General features: G+C 43.6%; 1 protein-coding gene across 3 annotated transcripts in view; it reads right to left on the bottom strand.

The window, feature by feature from the left end:
• LOC121551514 (brain-specific angiogenesis inhibitor 1-associated protein 2) overlaps positions 1 to 17,610 on the bottom strand; it is a 106,184-nt gene extending 88,574 nt beyond the window's left edge. For all 3 annotated transcript variants that reach the window (XM_045210974.1, XM_045210976.1, XM_045210975.1), the window contains exon 1: positions 17,334 to 17,610. In XM_045210974.1, coding sequence (XP_045066909.1) covers positions 17,334 to 17,405 — 72 coding nt within the window. In that variant the 5' untranslated portion in view covers positions 17,406 to 17,610. The remainder of the gene's footprint in view (positions 1 to 17,333) is intronic.
• Between the last annotated feature and the right edge of the window lie 7,113 nt (positions 17,611 to 24,723).

The raw sequence follows: 24,723 nt of genomic DNA, 5'->3' as shown, positions 1-24,723 counted from the left end.
TGTACTGTACTGTATGAGTGAGCAATAAGCGAGGTGTGTGTGTGTGTTGTACAGTACTGTATGAGTGAGCGATGACCAATGTCTTCTGAAGAGACCAGTAGCACTCCACTGACTGACTCACTCAACCATTGGCTAGTGGGCTGATGGAGGCACAGAATGGAACGGTTGTGATATATTCTGATCAACTGACTTGTTCTTGTGTCAGGAAACTAAATACATCATTAAATCAGATAATATACCTGGTCATTTCAACAGATCACAAATTGTTGACCAAATTCGTACTTACTGCGTTTTGCCTTTGTAGGGCAGAACAGCCTAGCCGTGAACTAACAACAACATGCATGCCAGTCTGACAAAAGATTAACTGCTTCTCTTCTAGTTTTTATGAGAAGCATTACTGTAATGAAAATTCCAGATTGTCTGCCTAATCAAATAACATTAGGCTCAGACACCCTTAAATACCCCACAAGACATGCCACCAGGGGTCTCTTCACAGTCCAAGTCCAAAACGAATTCACAGCAACGCACAGTATTATACAGAGCCATGATCGCATGGAACTCCCTTCCATTTCCAATTACTCAAGCAAACAGCTAAATTACCTTTATTTTATTTTTTATTAAACATCTATTGGAACGGCAGGGAATGTGAGGGGACACGAACATAAACACACACACACATTTTTTTTGTTGTATTGTTTGTATTATTGCTTCTGCTATTATTATTTGTTTTGGTTGTATTGTTTGTGTATCGTTTTAATTTTACATTTGTGTGTCTGTCCTTGTCTATTAGTGTATCAGTGTTTCGTTACTTGTCATGTTTTGTGTTGTGTGGACCCCAGGAAGCTGCTTCTGCAAAAGCTAATGGGGATCCTAATAAACAAACTAATACAACTGGAAGTAAAATCAAAGCAAATAGTATATCACATGCGCCAAATACAACTGGTGTAGACTTACTTTTATTTATTTTACTGACTTTACTTACGAGCCCTTTCCCAACAATGCAGAGTAAAAAATACTAATACTAATAAAAATACCACAAGAGGAATAAAATAAAATACACAAGAATGAAGCTTTATACATGGAGTATCAGGGGGGTACGAAGGGGTACGAAGTTGCTTGGTTGGCTTTGTTGGTGTGACCACAGCTAGCTAACAACAGCAGCTGACCAGAGCAAGCAGCAGCCACAGACATGTTAAAAACACAAAGAACACACAAAAAACTGGTGAAAGCTGGCCTTGCATTAGCCTCTGCAAAGTCTCCAACAACCGGATGTTCCAGTTTTCAGGGAAAATGGAAAGAGAGCCTGTGACACGACTTCCACTTTTGGACGTTAACAAGGAGACACTCCATCTTAACTCCTCCTCCACATTTACTGGATTGGTTGAATAGTGCAGAAGAGAACCTCTCACAGTTTTTTTTCTTCTGTCAAGACCACTATGTAGGGGATCTAGTTTATTTTACGCCTGCTACGTTACCCTTGCAGTGAACTGGAAGCTTCTGCTAGGTTGGACTGGGTAGGCGTGACTGTAACCACAGCTGCTAGCGACAGCAACCACAGAAAAGCCTGTTAAAAGCTAGCCTTGCAGTGGGCTGGAAGAGAACTGCTAGGTCGGCTGGGTGTGACCAGAGCCAGACCACAGCTAGCTAGCGACAGCCACAGAAAGGCCAGTTGAAAGCTAGCCTTGCAGTGAGTCAAAGATGTGTCATGACAGGAATAGGTGAACAAACCATTCCCACGATGACAGAGAGGCCTCACACCACGGCCTGATCCTCTGTTTCTCTCCTCCCCCCTCTCTGGGTAATTACAGTCCAGGTCTCTCAACAGTAATTAGGGATCTCTCTCTCTCTCTCTCTCTCTCTCTCTCTCTCTCTCTCTCTCTCTCTCTCTCTCTCTCTCTCTCTCTCTCTCTCTCTCTCTCTCTCTCTCTCTCTCTCTCTCTCTCTCTCTCTCTCTCTCTCTCTCTCTCTCTCTCTCTCTCTCTCTCTCTCTCTCTCTCTCTCTCTCTCTCTCTCTCTCTCTCTCTCTCTCTCTCTCTCTCTCTCTCTCTCTCTCTCTCTCTCTCTCTCTCTCTCTCTCTCTCTCTCTCTCTCTCTCTCTCTCTCTCTCTCTCTCTCTCTCTCTCTCTCTCTCTCTCTCTCTCTCTCTCTCTCTCTCTCTCTCTCTCTCTCTCTCTCTCTCTCTCTCTCTCTCTCTCTCTCTCTCTCTCTCTCTCTCTCTCTCTCTCTCTCTCTCTCTCTCTCTCTCTCTCTCTCTCTCTCTCTCTCTCTCTCTCTCTCTCTCTCTCTCTCTCTCTCTCTCTCTCTCTCTCTCTCTCTCTCTCTCTCTCTCTCTCTCTCTCTCTCTCTCTCTCTCTCTCTCTCTCTCTCTCTCTCTCTCTCTCTCTCTCTCTCTCTCTCTCTCTCTCTCTCTCTCTCTCTCTCTCTCTCTCTCTACTGACTAATATTCCTTCAATGTTTCATTGTGGATTGACTGATCAGTCACCCTGGCGAGGCCCTTTGACAAAGCAATGCAGCCTTGGGTTTCTGACTACGCAGAGAAAGATGCGACAGAGAGGGAGCTATTCTAGCATTTCTTTAGAAAAAACACTGAGTAAAAGAGAGAGGGAGATGGAGAGAAAGAGTGGGAGAGAGAGAGAAATGGAGCACAAGAGGAGAATGGCAGACAGAGGATGAGAGAGAGAGAGCGAGAGAGAGAGAGAGAGCGCGAGAGAGCGAGACAGAGAGAGAGACAGAGACAGAGAGAGAGTCTAAGCCATCCGCCCCCGAAGGAGGAGAGAAGGTGGGTGTGTGGATCATCTAGTCCTCACAGCTTCACAAAGGAACGCACAGTTACAGACACACACACACACACACACGCACACAGAGACAAACACCCATGTTATGATATCTCTGACAGATGCAATATTCCAGGGCCTAAGGCGGCGTAATGTGGTTGAAATGCTGCTTCATTTCAGAAACACATTCTGGGGACTAGTACGAGTCATTTCAGACTCCATGAGATGTTCTGCAGAACGAGGAGGAGATGGGTGATGAACTGCTATAGGTTGACAGTACAGGAGGAGATGGGTGATGAACTGCTATAGGTTGACAGTACAGGAGGAGATGGGTGATGAATTGCTTGACTGTAATACGATGAAGGATGGCATCTTTATATAGTTGTCAGCGGTGACTACAGGGTCTCTTTAAAACCCACTGGACCCCCGAGACAGAAGAGACAAAACGACTGCGTCTCAAATGACATTATTCCTTAGTGCACTACTTTTGACCGGAGCACTATGAGGAAAAAGGGATTAGGGTGCCATTTCTATAAATCCGTTACTGTCACTATGGGCCCTGGTCTAAAGCAGTGCACTATATAGGGAATAGGGTGCCATTTGGGACGTATACAATGTGTCAGTTTATATGCTCTTTGTCAATACAGGCTTTTAGTGAGCGATGAAACTGCTTTACATTAGTCTCTTCAGGGTCTTTACACTCCACACACACACACACACACACGTATGCAAGCGCACACAAAAACACAAAGCCTGAGGATGCTGACAGAAAAACACTCTCTTTAAACCTTCACAGCCACTGTATCTTCTCTCTCTCAGCTGAATGACAGAAACACATAACAGCATGTCGTTGCTAAGAAACCACCTGTTCTCCTCTCCCACATGAGAGATCTGTGGAACCGAGAGGAGGGGAGTCCTCTTATCACTGGCACTAAACTAATCATTTCTCTCTCATGTGTGCCCGTCTGCAGTCATCAGCGATCACTGAGGTTAATGTCACTAAAATGTTTCCACGTGAAAACAGAGAATGTATCGCTAAAGAGAGAGATCTAAGGTCGGAGATAGAAATGAGACAACAGATAATGAGATTTAGTATAAGACGACTGATACAGAGACAGACATCTCTATCCTGGTATGTCAAAGTAGTAATTGATGAAAAATAGAGAAGATAGAATAGACAGATAATATATCACTATAGAAATAGAGATCTAATGTCAGTGAGGGAAAGTAAACAACAGATAATGGGATTGGGAAGCTGGACAGTAGTAGCACAGCAGTACCATACAGACTGTACTGCACATAGACAGATGGGCATTTCCATGTAAAATGACCCATGAGCACAAACTTGTAAAATTCAAAGCAGCGTGTCAAATAAAAGGGAGTCTATATTTGAGAAATGAAGGCATATATTCATTTTTCAACATTTTTTCCACCCTAAAAATTAGGAATAAACAAAGGCTTTGATTTCTTGTCAAACAGATGGAAAATGAATCTTAGAAAACATCTACCACAAAAAGTCTTATGGTATTAAAAATACATCAAAACACAATGTTGAAGTAAAAACTCATGCCAACAAATATCGACACCTATTTAGTATAGGATCATTTTTTTCGGACTTCTGTAAGTTTAAGAAACATTGTCTTGTGCCTTGGAATTCCGTTACCAAAACAAACATACAGTACCAGTCAAAAGTTTGGACACACCTACTCATTCAAGTGTTTTTCTTTATTTTTACTATTTTCTACATTGTAGAATTCTAGTGAAAACATCAAAACTATGAAATAACACATATGGAATCATGTAGTAACCAAAAAAGTGTTCAACAAATCAAAATATATTTGAGATTTGAGATTCTTCGAAGTAGCCACCTTTTGCCTTGATGACAGCTTTGCACACTCTTGGCAGTCTCTCAACCAGCTTCATTTCAATTAACAGGTGTGCCTTGTTAAAAGTTAATTTGTGGAATTTCTTTCCTTCTTAATGCGTTTGAGCCAATCAGTTGGTAGGTAGGGCTGGTATACAGAAGATAGCCCTATTGGGTAAAAGACCAAGTCCATATTATGGCAAGAACAGATCAAATAAGCAAAGAGAAATGACAGTGCATCATTACTTTAAGACATGAAGGTCAGTCAATACGGAACATTTGCAGTCACAAAAACCATCAAGCACTATGATGAAACTAGCTCTCATGAGGACCGCCACAGGAATGGAAGACCCAGAGTTACCTCTGCTGCAGAGGATAAATTCATTAGAGTTAACAGCCTCAGAAAGAGAGTGATGGAGTGCTGCATCAGATGACCTGGCCTCCACAATCACCCGACCTCTAACCAACTGAGTTGGACCTCAGAGTGAAGGAAAAGCAGCCAACAAGTGCTCAGCGTATGTTGGAACTCCTTCAAGACTGTTGGAAAAGCATTCCAGGTGAAGCTAGTTGAGAGAATGTCAAGAGTGTGCGAAGCTGTCATCAAGGCAAAGGGTGGCTACTTTGAAGAATCTCAAATATAAAATATATTTTGATTTGTTTAACACTTGTTTGGTGAATACATGATTCCATATATGATTCCAAGATATTTTCTAATTTCTCTCCCTCATGAGGGAGGATAATGAAAGTTCACAGAAGTAACAAGTTAGACCTATCAATTAGTTAACGTTTTTACAGATATACATTTTGTTTATGAATTAAGTGATGAAAACTCAATTCTGTTACCTAAATCAGTAACAGAATTTCTGAAAAATCGGTAACGGAATTTCTGCTATTGAATTGTCTACAATGGGAAATCATAGCAGTCACAAACAACAGTTGGGTCTCCTGCTACCATCCTCCCTTCCACTGACATACTGTTATGTTCAGCTCATAGGGTCTCCTGCTACTGTCCTCCCTTCCACTGACATACTGTTATGTTCAGCTGATAACTGTTTTCTTTCTCATCTGGTGGTTAAAGCAATAGTTTTTTAATAGGGCACAGTGGAGGGTAGTGCGTTTTTCCCTGGATTTACTACATAATTTTTTCCATCCTAGCCACATTTCCTCATTTGCTTGCATGCGCCTCCACTATATGAAGGTTTTTGGTACTTCAATATGAATCCACAAGAACAAATAGGAATAGCTGATAGGCAGCGCAGAGGCCAGGTACATCATTGCGCATTAAAGAACAGTCAAGACATGACTCACAGCTCAGAAAGTTGATCTTCTTTAGGGACAATATAATTATCCTACCTAGACTATAGTAACCTACAACACCACAATGCAATGAATAATTGCATTATTGTTTTCAAGTGAGTACAACATTCTAGCCTACTCTAGGCTGCAGTGAAAATGTCATTTGAATAACGGCGCAAAAGCCCTGTGATTTGAATGTTTCATTTGATTTGGATCAGTTGTGGGTCTACTTTGTTTATAAAGTCTAGAAAGGCACAGTAGCATGCCAGTCGGACTGTATTTTTTACTTCTGATACTTAATGCGCTGTCTTTTGCATGGTAGGGTATAGTGACCGGTTAAATATGAGTTGACTAAGGGAAAGATGGAAATGTATGTGGGGGGGGGGGGTTGCTGTGCCAACTCCAACAGTGGAGGCTAATGAGGGGAGGACGGCTCATAATAATGGATGGAACGGAGTGAATTTTTACGTCATTTAGCAGACGCTCTTATCCAGAGCGACTTACAAATAGGTGCATTCACCTTATAGCCAGTGGGATAACCACTTTGCACTTTTTTTTCCTTGGCACTGGCAGTGTTGACAGTTTGGGAGGGGTGCTGAGAAGGGAATGGATGGCGTGAGCGCCTGAGGGCATGTAGCGATGGGACACACCCTTCTCTCCTCTCACCTGGCCAGGCTGGCAGGGTGCGGTCGGTTGGTTAGGAACACAACCACTTGAAGAAAGACGGGGAGAAGACTACCTCAACACTGCCGTTTCACAATCACTGTAAACCATGCAGAGCCATACATAGAGTTATTTACATGGCTCAGATGGAAACTTTCCTAGTTTACACATTCTGGAGCCATAGCATGGCAGACAGGGACAGTTTCAACCTCTCTTGCCGCACCTAGACTCCTCCTCTCCTGTTCCCTTATTCCCTCTCCTCACCTCCTCTCCCTTACTCTTGTCCTCTTTCCCTCACCATCTGTCTCCCCCCTCCCCCTTATTTGGCAGCCAAGATCACAACAGATTTGAAATCCCCCTAATTGTTAAAATTAGGATTAGGGGGATGTTAATCTGACCCTATGTCTGTGGTTAAGGGAGCAACGTCTACCTCGGGCCTCTGAGGTCAGCCCTCTGCCCACCCCTCCCCCCTTTTCCCGCACACCAAAGCCACAAAGCTTGCTACAGATCTAGAATCAGGTCCCCCCCCTGTCCATGTGTTGTTCTTCATTGTCTTCTAAAAAGGCAAAACTGATCCTAAATCAGCAGTCCTACTCAGAAATATACAGTGGGGGAAAAAAGTATTTAGTCAGCCACCAATTGTGCAAGTTCTCCCACTTAAAAAGATGAGAGAGGCCTGTAATTTTCATCATAGGTACACGTCAACTATGACAGACAAATTGAGAAGAAAAAAAATCCAGAAAATAACATTGTAGGATTTTTAATGAATTTATTTGCAAATTATGGTGGAAAATAAGTATTTGGTCACCTACGAACAAGCAAGATTTCTGGCTCTCACAGACCTGTAACTTCTTCTTTAAGAGGCTCCTCTGTCCTCCACTCGTTACCTGTATTAATGGCACCTGTTTGAACTTGTTATCAGTATAAAAGACACCTGTCCACAACCTCAAACAGTCACACTCCAAACTCCACTATGGCCAAGACAAAAGAGCTGTCAAAGGTCATCCAGAAACAAAATTGTAGACCTGCACCAGGCTGGGAAGACTGAATCTGCAATAGGTAAGCAGCTTGGTTTGAAGAAATCAACTGTGGGAGCAATTATTAGGAAATGGAAGACATACAAGACCACTGATAATCTCCCTCGATCTGGGGCTCCACGCAAGATCTCACCCCGTGGGGTCAAACTGATCACAAGAACGGTGAGCAAAAATCCCAGAACCACACGGGGGGACCTAGTGAATGACCTGCAGAGAGCTGGGACCAAAGTAACAATGCCTACCATCAGTAACACACTACACCGCCAGGGACTCAAATCCTGCAGTGCCAGACGTGTCCCCCTACTTAAGCCAGTACATGTCCAGGCCCGTCTGAAGTTTGCTAGAGTGCATTTGGATGATCCAGAAGAGGATTGGGAGAATGTCATATGGTCAGATGAAACCAAAATAGAACTTTTTGGTAAAAACTCAACTCGTCGTGTTTGGAGGACAAAGAATGCTGAGTTGCATCCAAAGAACGCCATACCTACTGTGAAGCATGGGGGTGGAAACATCATGCTTTGGGGCTGTTTTTTCTGCAAAGGGACCAGGACGACTGATCCGTGTAAAGGAAAGAATGAATGGGGCCATGTATCGTGAGATTTTGAGTGAAAACCTCCTTCCATCAGCAAGGGCATTGAAGATGAAACGTGGCTGGGTCTTTCAGCATGACAATGATCCCAAACACACCGCCCGGGCAACGAAGGAGTGGCTTCGTAAGAAGCATTTCAAGGTCCTGGAGTGGCCTAGCCAGTCTCCAGATCTCAACCCCATAGAAAATCTTTGGAGGGGAGTTGAAAGTCCGTGTTGCCCAGCGACAGCCCCAAAACATCACTGCTCTAGAGGAGATCTGCATGGAGGAATGGGCCAAAATACCAGCAACAGTGTGTGAAAACCTTGTGAAGACTTACAGAAAACGTTTGACCTGTGTCATTGCCAACAAAGGGTATATAACAAAGTATTGAGAAACTTTTGTTATTGACCAAATACTTATTTTCCACCATAATTTGCAAATAAATTCATTAAAAATCCTACAATGTGATTTTCTGGATTTTTTTTTCTCATTTTGTCTGTCATAGTTGACGTGTACCTATGATGAAAATTACAGGCCTCATCTTTTTAAGTGGGAGAACTTGCACAATTGGTGGCTGACTAAATACTTTTTTTCCCCCACTGTACATAAGACCTGTGAACTCTGAACTGGGCCTGAGAGTGAGGCCAGCCCCCCTTTTCCCTTCCTCTCCCTTCCCCCTGCCACAGTGTTGTGTTGTGTTGACTCTCCCATTGTCTGCCCTCCTTGGTCCTAACAACCAAGTTGTCTAGTAATGCCACTCACACACCCACGTGCTGCCCAGCCCCGCCCTGTGAGATGACAAGCTGGCCTGGTGGAGATCAGACGTATGCAAACATGCACACACACGCACCACACCTCGGCTATGAGTGTCAGTCTGGAGACTCCCCTGATATCAGAGAACCTTACTAAGCCTGTGAGTGTCAGTCTGGAGACTCCCCTGATCTCAGAGAACCTTACTAAGCCTGTGAGTGTCAGTCTGGAGACTCCCCTGATCTCAGAGAACCTTACTAAGCCTGTGAGTGTCAGGCTGGAGACTCCCCTGATCTCAGAGAACCTTACTAAGCCTGTGAGTGTCAGTCTGGATACTCCCCTGATCTCAGAGAACCTTACTAAGCCTGTGAGTGTCAGTCTGGAGACTCCCCTGATCTCAGAGAACCTTACTAAGCCTGTGAGTGTCAGGATGACAGTGTTCTGGAGCTCTGTGTCTAGAGCTGTTCAAGCTCGCTCTCTCTGTGTGTCTCTGTGTGTAGCGGTCTGTCTCCCACTAAGGCAAAGTAGAGGGAGGGTGAGTCACTATAGGGTAAGGTTCAGAGGCCTGCCTGTCTCTCCTTCAGGTAGTAGAGGTATGGCAACTGATGGGGGAGGAGGCCACAAAAACTCGGAACTCACCATGAGCGGCCACAGTGGCTCGTGGGTCTGAGTACTCGCACCAAACCCACACATGCAGTCAGAGCTGGGGGCCCCCACGAACATAACATTTTAGTGGCCCCCCTCTTGACAGTGGAGAGAAATGTTTTAAGTTTGAGTTAATTTAAATTCTACACATTTTGCCAAGGGGTGTAGAGAAAATGTTGCAGTTTTAAAGCAAGTTTGCTGCAATTCTACACATTTTCCCATGGGGCAGAGAGAAAAAAGTACATTTTTTAATATGATATCTGAGTGAGCGTAACTAACTATATTCGACCATGATTACTACAAGTTTAGATAGCTGGCTATACTAATTTACAAATCCCAAAAATGTTAGCTGACATGGGCTAATTGAGTGACTGTCAGTGACTGGCATAACAAGATTAACATTTTAATTTTGAAATTGCACCTTGTGTATTCTACCTCTCAACAGTAAATTGAGACCCCGACTGAGTTTAAAAAATAAAATAACTTTTGTATTATTATTATGTTTTGGGAGATTGATCTGCGGACCACATGCCAATGCCTGAGGTAGAGTGTGAGATTCCAACACACACCCTGCTCTGCTTACAAACCCTGCCCTGTACTCATGTAGGGATTCAAACCAAGGAGTGCCCCTTTACTGAACAAACAGTGCCACAATGAGATTCCAACACACACTGCTGTGTTTACAAACCCTGCCCTGTACTCTGACAGATGCATTCTCTAGTAAAATGACCCAGCAGGATTCAAATGTATCCTAATCCAAATCACAATCAATCCCCAGTCCTGCTAATAACCAACAAGGTTTGGGGAAACCCCAGGGTAGTAGGAGACAGGAAACAGTATGCAGAGTGGCGGTCAAACCCAGTCAAGCTGTTTGCTCTTGATACAGCCAGTCAGATGACATCACCATGGCCAGTGGGCCCGTCTCCATGCCTTCCCCTATACTACACTCACAGAAAAGCTGTGTTGTTGAACAACACCATTTACAGTGGGGAAAAAAAGTATTTAGTCAGCCACCAATTGTGCAAGTTCTCCCACTTAAAAAGATGAGAGAGGCCTGTAATTTTCATCATAGGTACACGTCAACTATGACAGACAAAATGAGAAAAAATATCCAGAAAATCACATTGTAGGATTTTTTATGAATTTATTTGCAAATTATGGTGGAAAATAAGTATTTGGTCAATAACAAAAGTTTCTCAATACGTTGTTATATAACCTTTGTTGGCAATGACACAGGTCAAATGTTTTCTGTAAGTCTTCACAAGGTTTTCACACACTGTTGCTGGTATTTTGGCCCATTCCTCCATGCAGATCTCCTCTAGAGCAGTGATGTTTTGGGGCTGTCGCTGGGCAACATGGATTTCAACTCCCTCCAAAGATTTTCTATGGGGTTGAGATCTGGAGACTGGCTAGGCCACTCCAGGACCTTGAAATGCTTCTTACGAAGCCACTCCTTTGTTTCCCGGGCGGTGTGTTTGGGATCATTGTCATGCTGAAAGACCCAGCCACGTTTCATCTTCAATGCCCTTGCTGATGGAAGGAGGTTTTCACTCAAAATCTCACGATACATAGCCCCATTCATTCTTTCCTTTACACGGATCAGTCGTCCTGGTCCCTTTGCAGAAAAACAGCCCCAAAGCATGATGTTTCCACCCCCATGCTTCACAGTAGGTATGGTGTTCTTTGGATGCAACTCAGCATTCTCTGTCCTCCAAACACGACGAGTTGAGTTTTTACCAAAAAGTTCTATTTTGGTTTCATCTGACCATATGACATTCTCCCAATCCTCTTCTGGATCATCCAAATGCACTCTAGCAAACTTCAGATGGGCCTGGACATGTACTGGCTTAAGCAGGGGGGACACGTCTGGCACTGCAGGATTTGAGTCCCTGGCGGCGTAGTGTGTTACTGATGGTAGGCTTTGTTACTTTGGTCCCAGCTCTCTGCAGGTCATTCACTAGGTCCCCCCGTGTGGTTCTGGGATTTTTGCTCACCGTTCTTGTGATCATTTTGACCCCACGGGGTGAGATCTTGCGTGGAGCCCCAGATCGAGGGAGATTATCAGTGGTCTTGTATGTCTTCCATTTCCAAATAATTGCTCCCACAGTTGATTTCTTCAAACCAAGCTGCTTACCTATTGCAGATTCAGTCTTCCCAGCCTGGTGCAGGTCTACAATTTTGTTTCTGGTGTCCTTTGACAGCTCTTTGGTCTTGGCCATAGTGGAGTTTGGAGTGTGACTGTTTGAGGTTGTGGACAGGTGTCTTTTATACTGATAACAAGTTCAAACCGGTGCCATTAATACAGGTAACGAGTGGAGGACAGAGGAGCCTCTTAAAGAAGAAGTTACAGGTCTGTGAGAGCCAGAAATCTTGCTTGTTTGTAGGTGACCAAATACTTATTTTCCACCATAATTTGAAAATAAATTCATAAAAAATCCTACAATGTGATTTTCTGGATTATTTTTTCTCAATTTGTCTGTCATAGTTGATGTGTACCTATGATGTAAATTACAGGCCTCTCTCATCTTTTTAAGTGGGAGAACTTGCACAATTGGTGGCTGACTAAATACTTTTTTTCCCCACTGTATGTGTAACGTCTACTCTGACAGTGTCAGTTCTGAGAAGGGTGCAGCTGCGGTCTGCAATTCAGGGCGTTCCTGTATGTGGGCATTTCTGCGTCTGCAGGAACGCCTCTTTATACTTCTATTGGTCCATGTTTAAGCTATGGACACGCGGAAGGCGGGGGCGCTCCAGTACAGTAGGTGGCGGTAATGCACCATAACGTTGGATGAGAGCCGCCGATAAACCCCACAGAAGAAGGGGCGGGGGCGACAACGGTAGCTAGCTAGGGTTGGGGCGGTATCCAGATTTTCATATCCTCATACCATCCTTCACTCATCCTGGGATTTACCGTATTACCGGATTAGTATACAAAGGGGCGCCAAAAAAAAAAAATGAAAATACATTGGGTGTCTATTACCAGAATGCTAACAGAATTAGCACAAGTAATAGTGAATTTCCATGGAGGCTGCTAGCTAAATATGCTAACGAGCGCAAACAAAAATAAACAAAATGGCAAGACAGGCAATCCAGTTCATATATAGGGAGGAGCTACCGAATGGCATTTTGGTGAGTTTGGACATTTACAAGCAAATGTGAACGAGAGACATTGTGCAAATGAAAAAAGTTTTGACGCATGCTTGTCTGAAGGAAGAGCAGTACTGGCTCTGGAGCAGCATGTGTACACGCTGTGTCTGTGTGGAGTCTGGAGTCGCTAGGGCAACGGGCCTGCCTGCTCTGCTGAAGAAGATGGGGCCGAGAACTGAGAGGAAAAAAAAAAAAAGGAAATAAAAAGATAGTAGTGGCAGCTGTACAGACAACTCATCTGTACAGCGGTCCTCTGTAGCTCAATTGGTAGAGCATGGCGCTTGTAACGCCAGGGTAGTGGGTTCGATCTCGGGACCACCCATACGTAAAAATGTATGCACACATGACTGTAAGTCACTTTGGATAAAAGCGTCTGCTAAATGGCATATTATTATTATTATTATCATCCACAGGGCTTTGACTTCTCAAACACGACAGAAAGACAACACAATATGATGCCCCGTCACCTTATTAATTCAGCAACTTACTTAGATATCTAGCAAGTTAAACTTAGGGGTCGTGTTAATGCAGAATTCAGTGTTTTTCACGCAGGCAAAAAAGCTACAAACGCATAAGAAAGCAGCCTGCCAGTATGCACAACGTGTTGTTTAACACATCCGTTCTAAGAGTCAGAGCCAGTCACATCACCCTGAATCTACCATGTCTCCATACCTTCACCTATACCAGAGCCAGTCACATCACCCTGAATCTACCATGTCTCCATACCTTCACCTATACCAGAGCCAGTCACATCACCCTGAATCTACCATGTCTCCATACCTTCACCTATACCAGAGCCAGTCACATCACCCTGAATCTACCATGTCTCCATACCTTCACCTATACCAGAGCCAGTCACATCACCCTGAATCTACCATGTCTCCATACCTTCACCTATACCAGAGCCAGTAACATCACCCTGAATCTACCATGTCTCCATACCGTCACCTATACAAGAGCCAGTCACATCACCCTGAATCTACCATGTCTCCATACCTTCACCTATACCAGAGCCAGTCACATCACCCTGAATCTACCATGTCTCCATACCTTCACCTATACCAGAGCCAGTCACATCACCCTGAATCTACCATGTCTCCATACCTTCACCTATACCAGAGCCAGTCACATCACCCTGAATCTACCATGTCTCCATACCTTCACCTATACCAGAGCCAGTCACATCACCCTGAATCTACCATGTCTCCATACCTTCACCTATACCAGAGCCAGTCACATCACCCTGAATCTACCATGTATCCATACCTTCACCTATACAAGAGCCAGTCACATCACCCTGAATCTACCATGTCTCCATACCTTCACCTATACCAGAGCCAGTAACATCACCCTGAATCTACCATGTCTCCATACCTTCACCTATACCAGAGCCAGTAACATCACCCTGAATCTACCATGTCTCCATACCTTCACCTATACCAGAGCCAGTAACATCACCCTGAATCTACCATGTCTCCATACCTTCACCTATACCAGAGCCAGTAACATCACCCTGAATCTACCATGTCTCCATACCTTCACCTATACCAGAGCCAGTCACATCACCCTGAATCTACCATGTCTCCATACCTTCACCTATACAAGAGCCAGTAACATCACCCTGAATCTACCATGTCTCCATACCTTCACCTATACAAGAGCCAGTAACATCACCCTGAATCTACCATGTCTCCATACCTTCACCTATACCAGAGCCAGTAACATCACCCTGAATCTACCATGTCTCCAATCTTCCAGCAGTACCGCAGGGACTGAAGAAACACACACAAAGGTACAGACACGCATACAAGCGCTAGCACATGCACTCTACACACACGGACATTGTAATATTGTTGTATGGTGGTATTATACATTTTGTATTGTAGATATGTAGTGGTGTAATAATGTTATGTGATGTACTGTTTTATCTTTTGTTTTATATGTAATGTAAGTGTCTTAATATGTTTGGACCCCAGGAAGAGTAGCTACTGCCTTGGCAGCAGCTAATGGGGATCCACAATAAATACAAATACAAACCCATAGCAGTGCCAGGTCAGTCTACCATGGCTAGTGAGTCCCCCTCTCCAGTCAGAGGAGATAAAGCTGCCATTTAAGAGGGCTTCAAGCTCTCCATCCCCTCAGAGCATGTACAGCTAGACAGTTCATACATCATTCTACCATGGGAATGGACTGGCTGTACCATGCAGTCCCCCATAGCAGAGCCAACCAGATCAGTCTACCACTGCAGTGGGTCCGTATCTCCAGCCATATCACTTTACCATATAAGAGGGCCTGGCTAGTGTCTCCATACCTTCACCTATACCAGAGCCATGCAGATCAGGTTATTCTACCATGGCATTGGGCCTCCATCTCACCATCCCCTCACCCATAGCCAGAGACAGTCACATCACTACTCTACCATGGAAGGCTTGCCCTGCCTCTCCAATCAGATCAGTCTACCATGGAAGAGGGCGTAGCTAGCGTCTCCAACCACAGCAGATCCCGTCTCTCCATGCCTTCGCCCGTACCCGGCCAGTCAGGGGGTGTGACAGGAGGCCTGGGCCCCAGAGAGACACACAGACAGCTGGGGGTCACAGCCTGGTGAGCAGGGTTACTGACACCTGCATTGGACCACATGTGAAGGGTATGGTAGGGCTCTTCTATTCCTCCGTATCACAGAGAAAACCTCATCCACTAATACACAGGGCTGGGAGGCATCATTATTAACACCAGAGGACTAATGATTCATCAAGGTGCATATATAGAGACTCAAACAGTATCAGGTGTGTATTGACCTAGAGAAGAAACACCTCCCTCCCTCCCTCCCTCCCTCCTTCAGGGTCTGTAAAATAAGCATCTCCCTACCAGCCTCTCGTCATCTGACCTCCTTTCTGACGTCTGACAGATTCCCAAAAGAACAGCGAGAGAGACCTCAGCTCCCCTCAGCCCTATTCTGGGATCCTACATGTCCTTCTTTCAGAGTATAACTGTGCCTGGTGAGGGCTGAGAGAAGAGAGTGTGTGTATGGGAGTCAGTGCACTGCAGTGAACATGGCAAATGGGTGGTTAGTTGGATCTCTGGGTTTGGGTCGTGTTCAGTAGGGAGAAAACGGTTACACATTTTTTGAAACAGAGAAGGTAGAAACTGAACAATAACCAATAAGAACAAAGATTTGTTTTGTTTTGGCAAACCTTTTGCTACGGTGGGCCCTACTAACCCTGCCATGTTCTCTCTCCCTTGAAAAGCTGTGAGAGGAGAACATGGAGGCTCTGTGTGTAGAATCATAGTGATGTGATCCCATACGTAACAGGAAGTTCTTAGTACCCTCATAATCAGAGCGTTTTGTTAGCATTGCACAACAACCATGCACCAGGTGTTTCCCATAGCGTTTCATTAAAAAGGTTCAAGCCCTGATGCCAAGCGCAAGGAAGTCAACCTGAGCCGTATGGCCAACCAACATGTGGTAGTTTTGAGATATATTTTAAAGGGTTACAACTGAACTGAGTGTTTTAGTCCAGGTCTTTCTGTAGGCTTATATGTGCAGACCCCCACTACAACAAAATACATTGAACTAGCTAATAATATACAGTTAGATCTAGCTGTACTAGTAGATCAGTAGGTAGGCTGTTCTCTTAGATAACCAATGGAATATGAGACCCTGGAAAGAAGCTCTTCCCAATATGAAACTAAGACAGCAGGCTCCAGCCCAGGCTTATTTCTGCTGAACAGGTTTTTTTGAATGCTGAAATCCCCAGGGCAAATGTAAAGTACCTGTTACAACACAGCCTGCTAGCTGCCCTACCTCCAACTGTACCTCCTCCTTCCTGTCCTGTCCTGTCAACCAAACACAAATGTGTAGGAATGTGTCTCTCTCTCTCTCTCTCTCTCTCACACACACACTTCTGTTCGGTTCCAGTGGACACAGTAGGGTGACGACATGAAATAGATTGAAAGAATAAGTTAATGTGTAATGAATTTATTGATTAAATTGACTGTGCCACGGTGTGTCAAATGTAGCCTTTCCATAAAATGTTCACTATATCTCAACAACATAATGTAGCCTAAACGTATTACAAATATGATATATCTATTATGGCAGAGCATAGTGCAGTATGACATATCTGAACAGTGGTGTTTAGCCTACACTATGCGGCTGCGCCGAGGAGCGCCGATTTTACTGTAGAAATGTAGTCCTACCCGATGCCCAACCGACGGCAACAAAATGAAAGCTCCGGGTTGTTCTTCACTGTAAAATACATGATATAATAACTCATAGCATGTCATTAGGGAGGTAGGTCTAAGGTTTGAAAATGAATTTTATGCAGAAAAGTAGGCCTATATAATTGAACGGGGAAGGCTTTCAATAAAGAGCTTTCCACGCTCCCTCGGGAATTCTCATCGCGTGAATAGAGATTCTAAATCGCCGTTCAAGATGCGCATAGAATGGGGGGAGGGCAAAAATGCAATTAAATCGCTAATAAAAACACATCCCAAAATATTTAAATAACTTATATTATGAGTAGGCCTATATCTTATGTCAATAACCTGTGGCATCAAACTTTTTATAGACAGTTGTAGAAGCTTACCTTGTAGACATTCTCCGTTATGCGGTGAACCTCGTCGGTGCGAGACATCTTGAAATCTTCGGTCAAAACCATAAACAGTATTTTCCTTTAGAGAGAAGTTATCCGAGTGAAATACGCCGAACGGGTAGAGTAGCCTAAACGAAGAGAAGATGTGATGCGATTGACCGCGAAGGTATGTGTGCCTGAAAGAAAGAGACGGTAAACGGAAGATTCTCTAGGTCGGTTGCACCCACTCAAATCCCTCGCACGCACTCAATCGCTGCGGTGTTCGCCAAAGCGTCTTGTCACATCGCGCAGCTTTTCCAATTTACAAGAGCAACACCGCCTCTCCCCGCTCTCTCTCTCCCCAAATATGTTACACTAGTTGCATTTTTTATTTGAATTTCTGACTTTGATTTCAAATCAAAATTATTTATAAAGCCACATTTATTTATAAAGTGCTTATACAGAAACCCAGCCTAAAACCCCAAACAACAACCAATGCAGATGTAGAAGCACGGTGGCTAGGATTTATTGTAGTTTTATACAGCTTTATATCTTATAAATATATACAGTGCCTATAGAAAGTCTACATCCTCTTGAACTTGTTTCAAATGTTGTTGCATTACAAAGGGGGATTGAAATATATTTAATTGTCTAAAAAAATATTAATGGATCTATAAAAAATACTCCACAATGTCAAAGTGAAAATAAAATTCTAAACATTTTTAAAAATTCATAAAGATTAAATAACTAAAATATAGTCGTTGCATAAGTATTCACCCCCTTTGTTTAGGCAAGCCTAAATTAGTTCAGAAGTAAAAGTTGGCTTAATAAATCACATAAGTTACCTGGACTCACCCTGTATGAAATAATAGGTGTTGACATGATTTCTGAATGACTAACCCTTCCTCTGTCCTCCATACATTCAACATCTGTAAGGTCCCTTAGTCAAGTATTGAATTTCAAGCACTGATTGAACTACAAAGACCAGGGAGCTTTTCGAAAGCCTCAAAGAAGGGAAGTGATTGGTAGATGGGTAACAAATCAGACATGGAATCTTTAAGCATGGTCAAGTTAATAATTATGCTGTGGGTTATGTATTAAACCACCCAGACACATCAAAGATGTAGTCCTCCTTCCGAACTGAGCTGCAGGACAGGAAGGAAACTGCTTAGGGATGTCACCATGATGCTATTGGTGATTTTAAAACAGTTACAGTGGCTGTGATGGGAGAAAACTGAGGATGGACCAACAACATTGTAGTGACTCCACAATACTGACTTAAATGACAGAGTGAAAAGAAGAATACAAATATACCAAAACATGAATCTTGTATGCAACAAGGCACTAAAGTAATATTGTAAGAAAACACGGCAAAGGAATACACTTTTTGGCCTAAATGCAAAGCCTTATGTTTGGGGCAAATCTAACACAACACTGAGTAACTGCCTCCTTATTTTTAAGCATGGTGGTGGCTGCATCATGGTATGGGTATGCTTGACATCAGCAAATACTGGGGAGTTTTCCAAGAAGACAGTGAATGTTCCTGATTGGCCAAGTTACAATTTTGACTGAAATCTGTTTGAAAATCTATGGCAAGACTTGACAACACTTAGAAAATTTTATATGGGCAAATGTTGCACAATCCAGGTGTGGAAAGCTCTAATGAGACTTACCTAGAAAGACTCACAGCTGTAATCGCAGCCAAAGGTGCTTCTACAAAGTATTGACTCAGGGGTGTGAATACTTAAGTAAATTAGATATTTCTGTATTTCATTTTCAATAAATTCACAAAATGTTCTGCAAACATGTTTTCACTTTATTATTATGGTGTATTGTGTGTAGATGGGTGAGGGGAAGAAAATCAATTTAATCCATTTTTGAATTCAGGTTGTAACAAAATGTGGAATAAGTCAAGGAGTATGAATACTTTCTGAAGGCATTGTATCTAATCCAGATACAGTGGGGGAAAAAGTATTTAGTCAGCCACCAATTGTGCAAGTTCTCCCACTTAAAAAGATGAGAGAGGCCTGTAATTTTCATCATAGGTACACGTCAACTATGACAGACAAAATTAGATTTTTTTTCTCCAGAAAATCACATTGTAGGATTTTTTATGAATTTATTTGCAAATTATGGTGGAAAATAAGTATTTGGTCAATAACAAAAGTTTCTCAATACTTTGTTGTATACCCTTTGTTGGCAATGACACAGGTCAAACGTTTTCTGTAAGTCTTCACAAGGTTTTCACACACTGTTGCTGGTATTTTGGCCCATTCCTCCATGCAGATCTCCTCTAGAGCAGTGATGTTTTGGGGCTGTCGCTGGGCAACACGGACTTTCAACTCCCTCCAAAGATTTTCTATGGGGTTGAGATCTGGAGACTGGCTAGGCCACTCCAGGACCTTGAAATGCTTCTAACGAATCCACTCCTTCATTGCCCGGGCGGTGTGTTTGGGATCATTGTCATGCTGAAAGACCCAGCCACGTTTCATCTTCAATGCCCTTGCTGATGGAAGGAGGGTTTCACTCAAAATCTCACGATACATGGCCCCATTCATTCTTTCCTTTACACGGATCAGTCGTCCTGGTCCCTTTGCAGAAAAACAGCCCCAAAGCATGATGTTTCCACCCCCATGCTTCACAGTAGGTATGGTGTTCTTTGGATGCAACTCAGCATTCTTTGTCCTCCAAACACGACGAGTTGAGTTTTTACCAAAAAGTTATATTTTGGTTTCATCTGACATTCTCCCAATCCTCTTCTGGATCATCCAAATGCACTCTAGCAGACTTCAGACGGGCCTGGACATGTACTGGCTTAAGCAGGGGGACACGTCTGGCACTGCAGGATTTGAGTCCCTGGCGGCGTAGTGTGTTACTGATGGTAGGCTTTGTTACTTTGGTCCCAGCTCTCTGCAGGTCATTCACTAGGTCCCCCCGTGTGGTTCTGGGATTTTTGCTCACCGTTCTTGTGATCATTTTGACCCCACGGGGTGAGATCTCGCGTGGAGCCCTAGATCGAGGGAGATTATCAGTGGTCTTGTATGTCTTCCATTTCCTAATAATTGCTCCCACAGTTGATTTCTTCAAACCAAGCTGCTTACCTATTGTAGATTCAGTCTTCCCAGCCTGGTGCAGGTCTACAATTTTGTTTCTGGTGTCCTTTGACAGCTCTTTGGTCTTGGCCATAGTGGAGTTTGGAGTGTGACTGTTTGAGGTTGTGGACAGGTGTCTTTTATACTGATAACAAGTTCAAACAGGTGCCATTAATACAGGTAACGAGTGGAGGACAGAGGAGCCTCTTAAAGAAGAAGTTACAGGTCTGTGAGAGCCAGAAATCTTGCTTGTTTGTAGGTGACCAAATACTTATTTTCCACCATAATTTGCAAATAAATTCATAAAAAATCCTACAATGTGATTTTCTGGAGAAAAAAATTCTCAATTTGTCTGTCATAGTTGACGTGTACCTATGATGAAAATTACAGGCCTCTCTCATCTTTTTAAGTGGGAGAACTTGCACAATTGGTGGCTGACTAAATACTTTTTTCCCCCCACTGTATGTGTTTTATTTTTCATTCATCTTTTTTAAAAGTTAGTATTTTGTGTAGATTGTTGACAAAAATGACAATGAAATCCATTTTTTCCCCACTTTGTAACACAATAAAATGTGAAGAAATCCAAGGGGGGTGTAGACTTTCTGCAGGCACTGTATGACTGCATCTACGCTTCAGGTAATATAGTGTAATTCAACATCACTAAAATATTTAAAACAAAGAATGACGATCACTTGTTTAAAATCACTATCAGCATGGAAATATTTGTTACCAAACAAAATCAATAACCTCACATACCAATCCTATAAGTCATAAGTGATGTAACACCATTTCAGAGACTGTATGAAACTGAACAAAGGCCTGGTGAAGGACACAAGCCCTTTTCTCACAGGGGAAGTATAATTGAAACGGTCAGTTGCTGCTGGAAAATAACACAAGGGAATGCTTTCATTAAGTATCCTAGATGTCTCATAATGTGAACATTTCAGTGTAGGCTACTGCTGTGTGGAACCCACCCACCATTATGCCTACAATGTTTTTTATATAGAGAGATGATCCATTCTACAAGGAGCCAGCATATCATATGAAGGAAGACGTCCACAACATAAGAAGACAAACACTTGTTCTACCTTTCACAGGCTTGTGAACCAGACTTCCTGTTCCTGATCAGCTAATCACCAGCAGTAGGAGGTCTACAGTTCTGGCTTCAGGGAACCAGACTTCCTGTTCCGCTAGTCACCAGCAGTAGGAGGTCTACAGTTCTGGTTTCAGGGAACCAGACTTCCTGTTCCGCTAGTCACCAGCAGTAGGAGGTCTACAGTTCTGGCTTCAGGGAACCAGACTTCCTGTTCCGCTAGTCACCAGCAGTAGGAGGTCTACAGTTCTGGCTTCAGGGAACCAGACTTCCTGTTCCGCTAGTCACCAGCAGTAGGAGGTCTACAGTTCTGGCTTCAGGGCAGCAGCGGTGTGGGCCGTGGGCCGAAGCCTTGTGGGTGGAATCCAGTTGTTATGTGCCCACATCTGACTTGGGCTCCAGCCAGCCAGGCACAGCAGAGAGCTGTGGTATACTGCTCAGAGAGGGAGACAGGTAGGCAGAGAGCTGTGGTGTACTGCTCAGAGAGGGAGACAGGTAGGCAGAGAACTGTGGTATACTGCTCAGAGAGGGAGACAGGTAGGCAGAGAGCTGTGGTATACTGCTCAGAGAGGGAGACAGGTAGGCAGAGAGCTGTGGTATACTGCTCAGAGAGGGAGACAGGTAGGCAGAGAGCTGTGGTATACTGCTCAGAGAGGGAGACAGGTAGGCAGAGAGCTGTGGTATACTGCTCAGAGAGGGAGACAGGTAGGCAGAGAGCTGCGGTATACTGCTCAGAGTGGGAGACAGGTAGGCAGAGAGCTGTGGTATACTGCTCAGAGAGGGAGACAGGTAGGCAGAGAGCTGCGGTATACTGCTCAGAGAGGGAGACAGGTAGGCAGAGAGCTGTGGTATACTGCTCAGAGAGGGAGACAGGTAGGCAGCCAGAGAGTGGGAGAGAGATGCCAGTGCCAATACTCAGGTCATCACCATGACTAGGTGAGTGAGTGGACTGTCTTGTGGGAGCAGTTCTACTAACCCACACAATGACGTCAGTGCTTCGTGTTCCAATGTTTGATTGTCAAACAGATATAACCACTATATTGTATCCTCTTTAAATACAGCAACAATACCTTATCCTCTGGTAGGGCCAACTGATTATAGAAACATGCACTACAATAATGATATACAATCACCTGCATAAACATATTTCTATAGGGTACTATGACGTTTTCTATACCAGGGGTATTCAACGCTTACCCTATGAGGTCCAGAGCCAGCTGGTTTTACATTTTAGTCATTTGGCAGACGCTCTTATCCAAAGCGACTTACAGGAGCAATTAGGGTTAAGTGCCTTGCTCAAGGGCACATCGACAGATTTTTCACCTAGTCGGCTCGGGGATTTGAACCAGCGATCTTTCGGTTACTGGCACAACGCTCTTAACCACTAAGCTACCTATCTGTTCCACCTGATAATTAATTGCACCCACCTGGTATCCCAGGTCTAAATCAGTCCCTGATTAGAGGGGAACAATGAAAATAATGCAGTGGCACTGGCTTCGAGGTCCAGAGTTGAGTTTGAGGGCCGTATACAATAGCATTATGTAAGGTAGGAAACCAATGGTGGTACACTGTTTTCCAGAACGCCGTCCGTGGGTGATATTTTTCACACACAGTAGATAATTGGTGTTTGTTCATGATCATTCATTCAGTGTTCTCTTTATTATAGTCAAGGCTGTAAACAATGCATTGGCAGTGGCTTTCTCACCTGGGTAAAACGTCTCCCACACATCAAGGCCCAATCCCAAATAGACCCCTAGAGTGACGCAATATGGTAATAGCTCCAACTTTCCCTCTGATTGGCTAGGTCAGGGGTAGGCAACCCTGTTCCTGGAGAGCCGCAGGGTATGCAAGATTTTGCTTTAACCGACCTGGAAGACCAGGTGTGTTGAATTTAGTCAATCACTGAACTGACCAACTGAGCTAATTGATTGGTTCAGTGATTGACTAAATTCAACACACCTGGTCTTCCAGGTTGGTTAAAGCAAAATCCTGCATACCCTGCGGCTCTCCAGGAACAGGGTTACCTACCCCTGACCTAGGTGAAAGTTTCACCATACTGCTTATACTAATCAAATCCTCTCTGAATATGTTCTAGGGGTTGATTTGGGATTGGGCCTCTCTTTTCTCCGCCAATAACGTCTACATCTCCAAACTGGTTCTGAGAACTCTCTCACTGGTGTCTAGTGCCACCTTGTGGTGAGAGTATGTACTACAAGCTGAAAATGGTGTTCAGTGAGCATCTATGAAAAGGGATCATGTTGCTAATGAACAACGATCAAATGACTTTATTAAAATATAATTAAAATATTGTGTTTCTGTAAAATGTGGACATAAACACATATACAGTAATGTGCTGTGTTTCCCTTGTTATTGACCAACAGACCAATAGGAAATGAGGTGAAAAGACCAGGACACAGCGTTGTCTGTAAGCCACAGCTCTGCCTTTTAATTATGCAAAACGGTTTTCAAATTACATTTATTTTCAGTTACCTCTAACTTCATTTTTCTGTCATGTGAATTATAAAGGAATTTGTACAGTGACAACATGCTACCAATCAATCCAGACCATATACTGAGACAGCAATCATTTTCCCTTTAGTGTTTCATTCATCATTAAAGAGATTGAACAAGGGAGGTGTGTACACTAGGAGACTTCAGCACAACTGTTCTCCTAGGAAGCCTTGGGGTGTGTTGTGTGTGTCTGTGTGTCTGTGTGTACACATATGTTGTTGTGTATTGTTTTTAACCAGCTACATATCATATTGTCCAACATTGGGACAATAAAGTTTTTACGAAGAGGAATGTGTACTTCTGGTGTACCTGCACTCCATTCTATGAGAGAGAGCAATCAGGGAATGGACAGGCCAGCAGACTGTCTGTATGTATGTATGTATGGATGCTGCTTCTCCATGAAGTAAGAGACCAGCATGACTAAATCCATCCACAGCTACTGCTGTTATTGTTGTTGTTGAGTCAGTTGGACTAGCTCCATCCACAGCAACTGTTGTTATTGTTGTTGTTGAGTCAGTTGGACTAGCTCCATCCACAGCAACTGTTGTTATTGTTGTTGTTGAGTCAGTTGGACTAGCTCCATCCACAGCTACTGTTGTTATTGTTGTTGTTGAGTCAGTTGGACTAGCTCCATCCACAGCAACTGTTGTTATTGTTGTTGTTGAGTCAGTTGGACTAGCTCCATCCACAGCAACTGTTGTTATTGTTG

Source organism: Coregonus clupeaformis, chromosome 35, assembly GCF_020615455.1.
Source record: "Coregonus clupeaformis isolate EN_2021a chromosome 35, ASM2061545v1, whole genome shotgun sequence".
NCBI lineage: Eukaryota > Metazoa > Chordata > Actinopteri > Salmoniformes > Salmonidae > Coregonus > Coregonus clupeaformis.
This window is presented reverse-complemented; position numbering and strand designations above follow the sequence as displayed.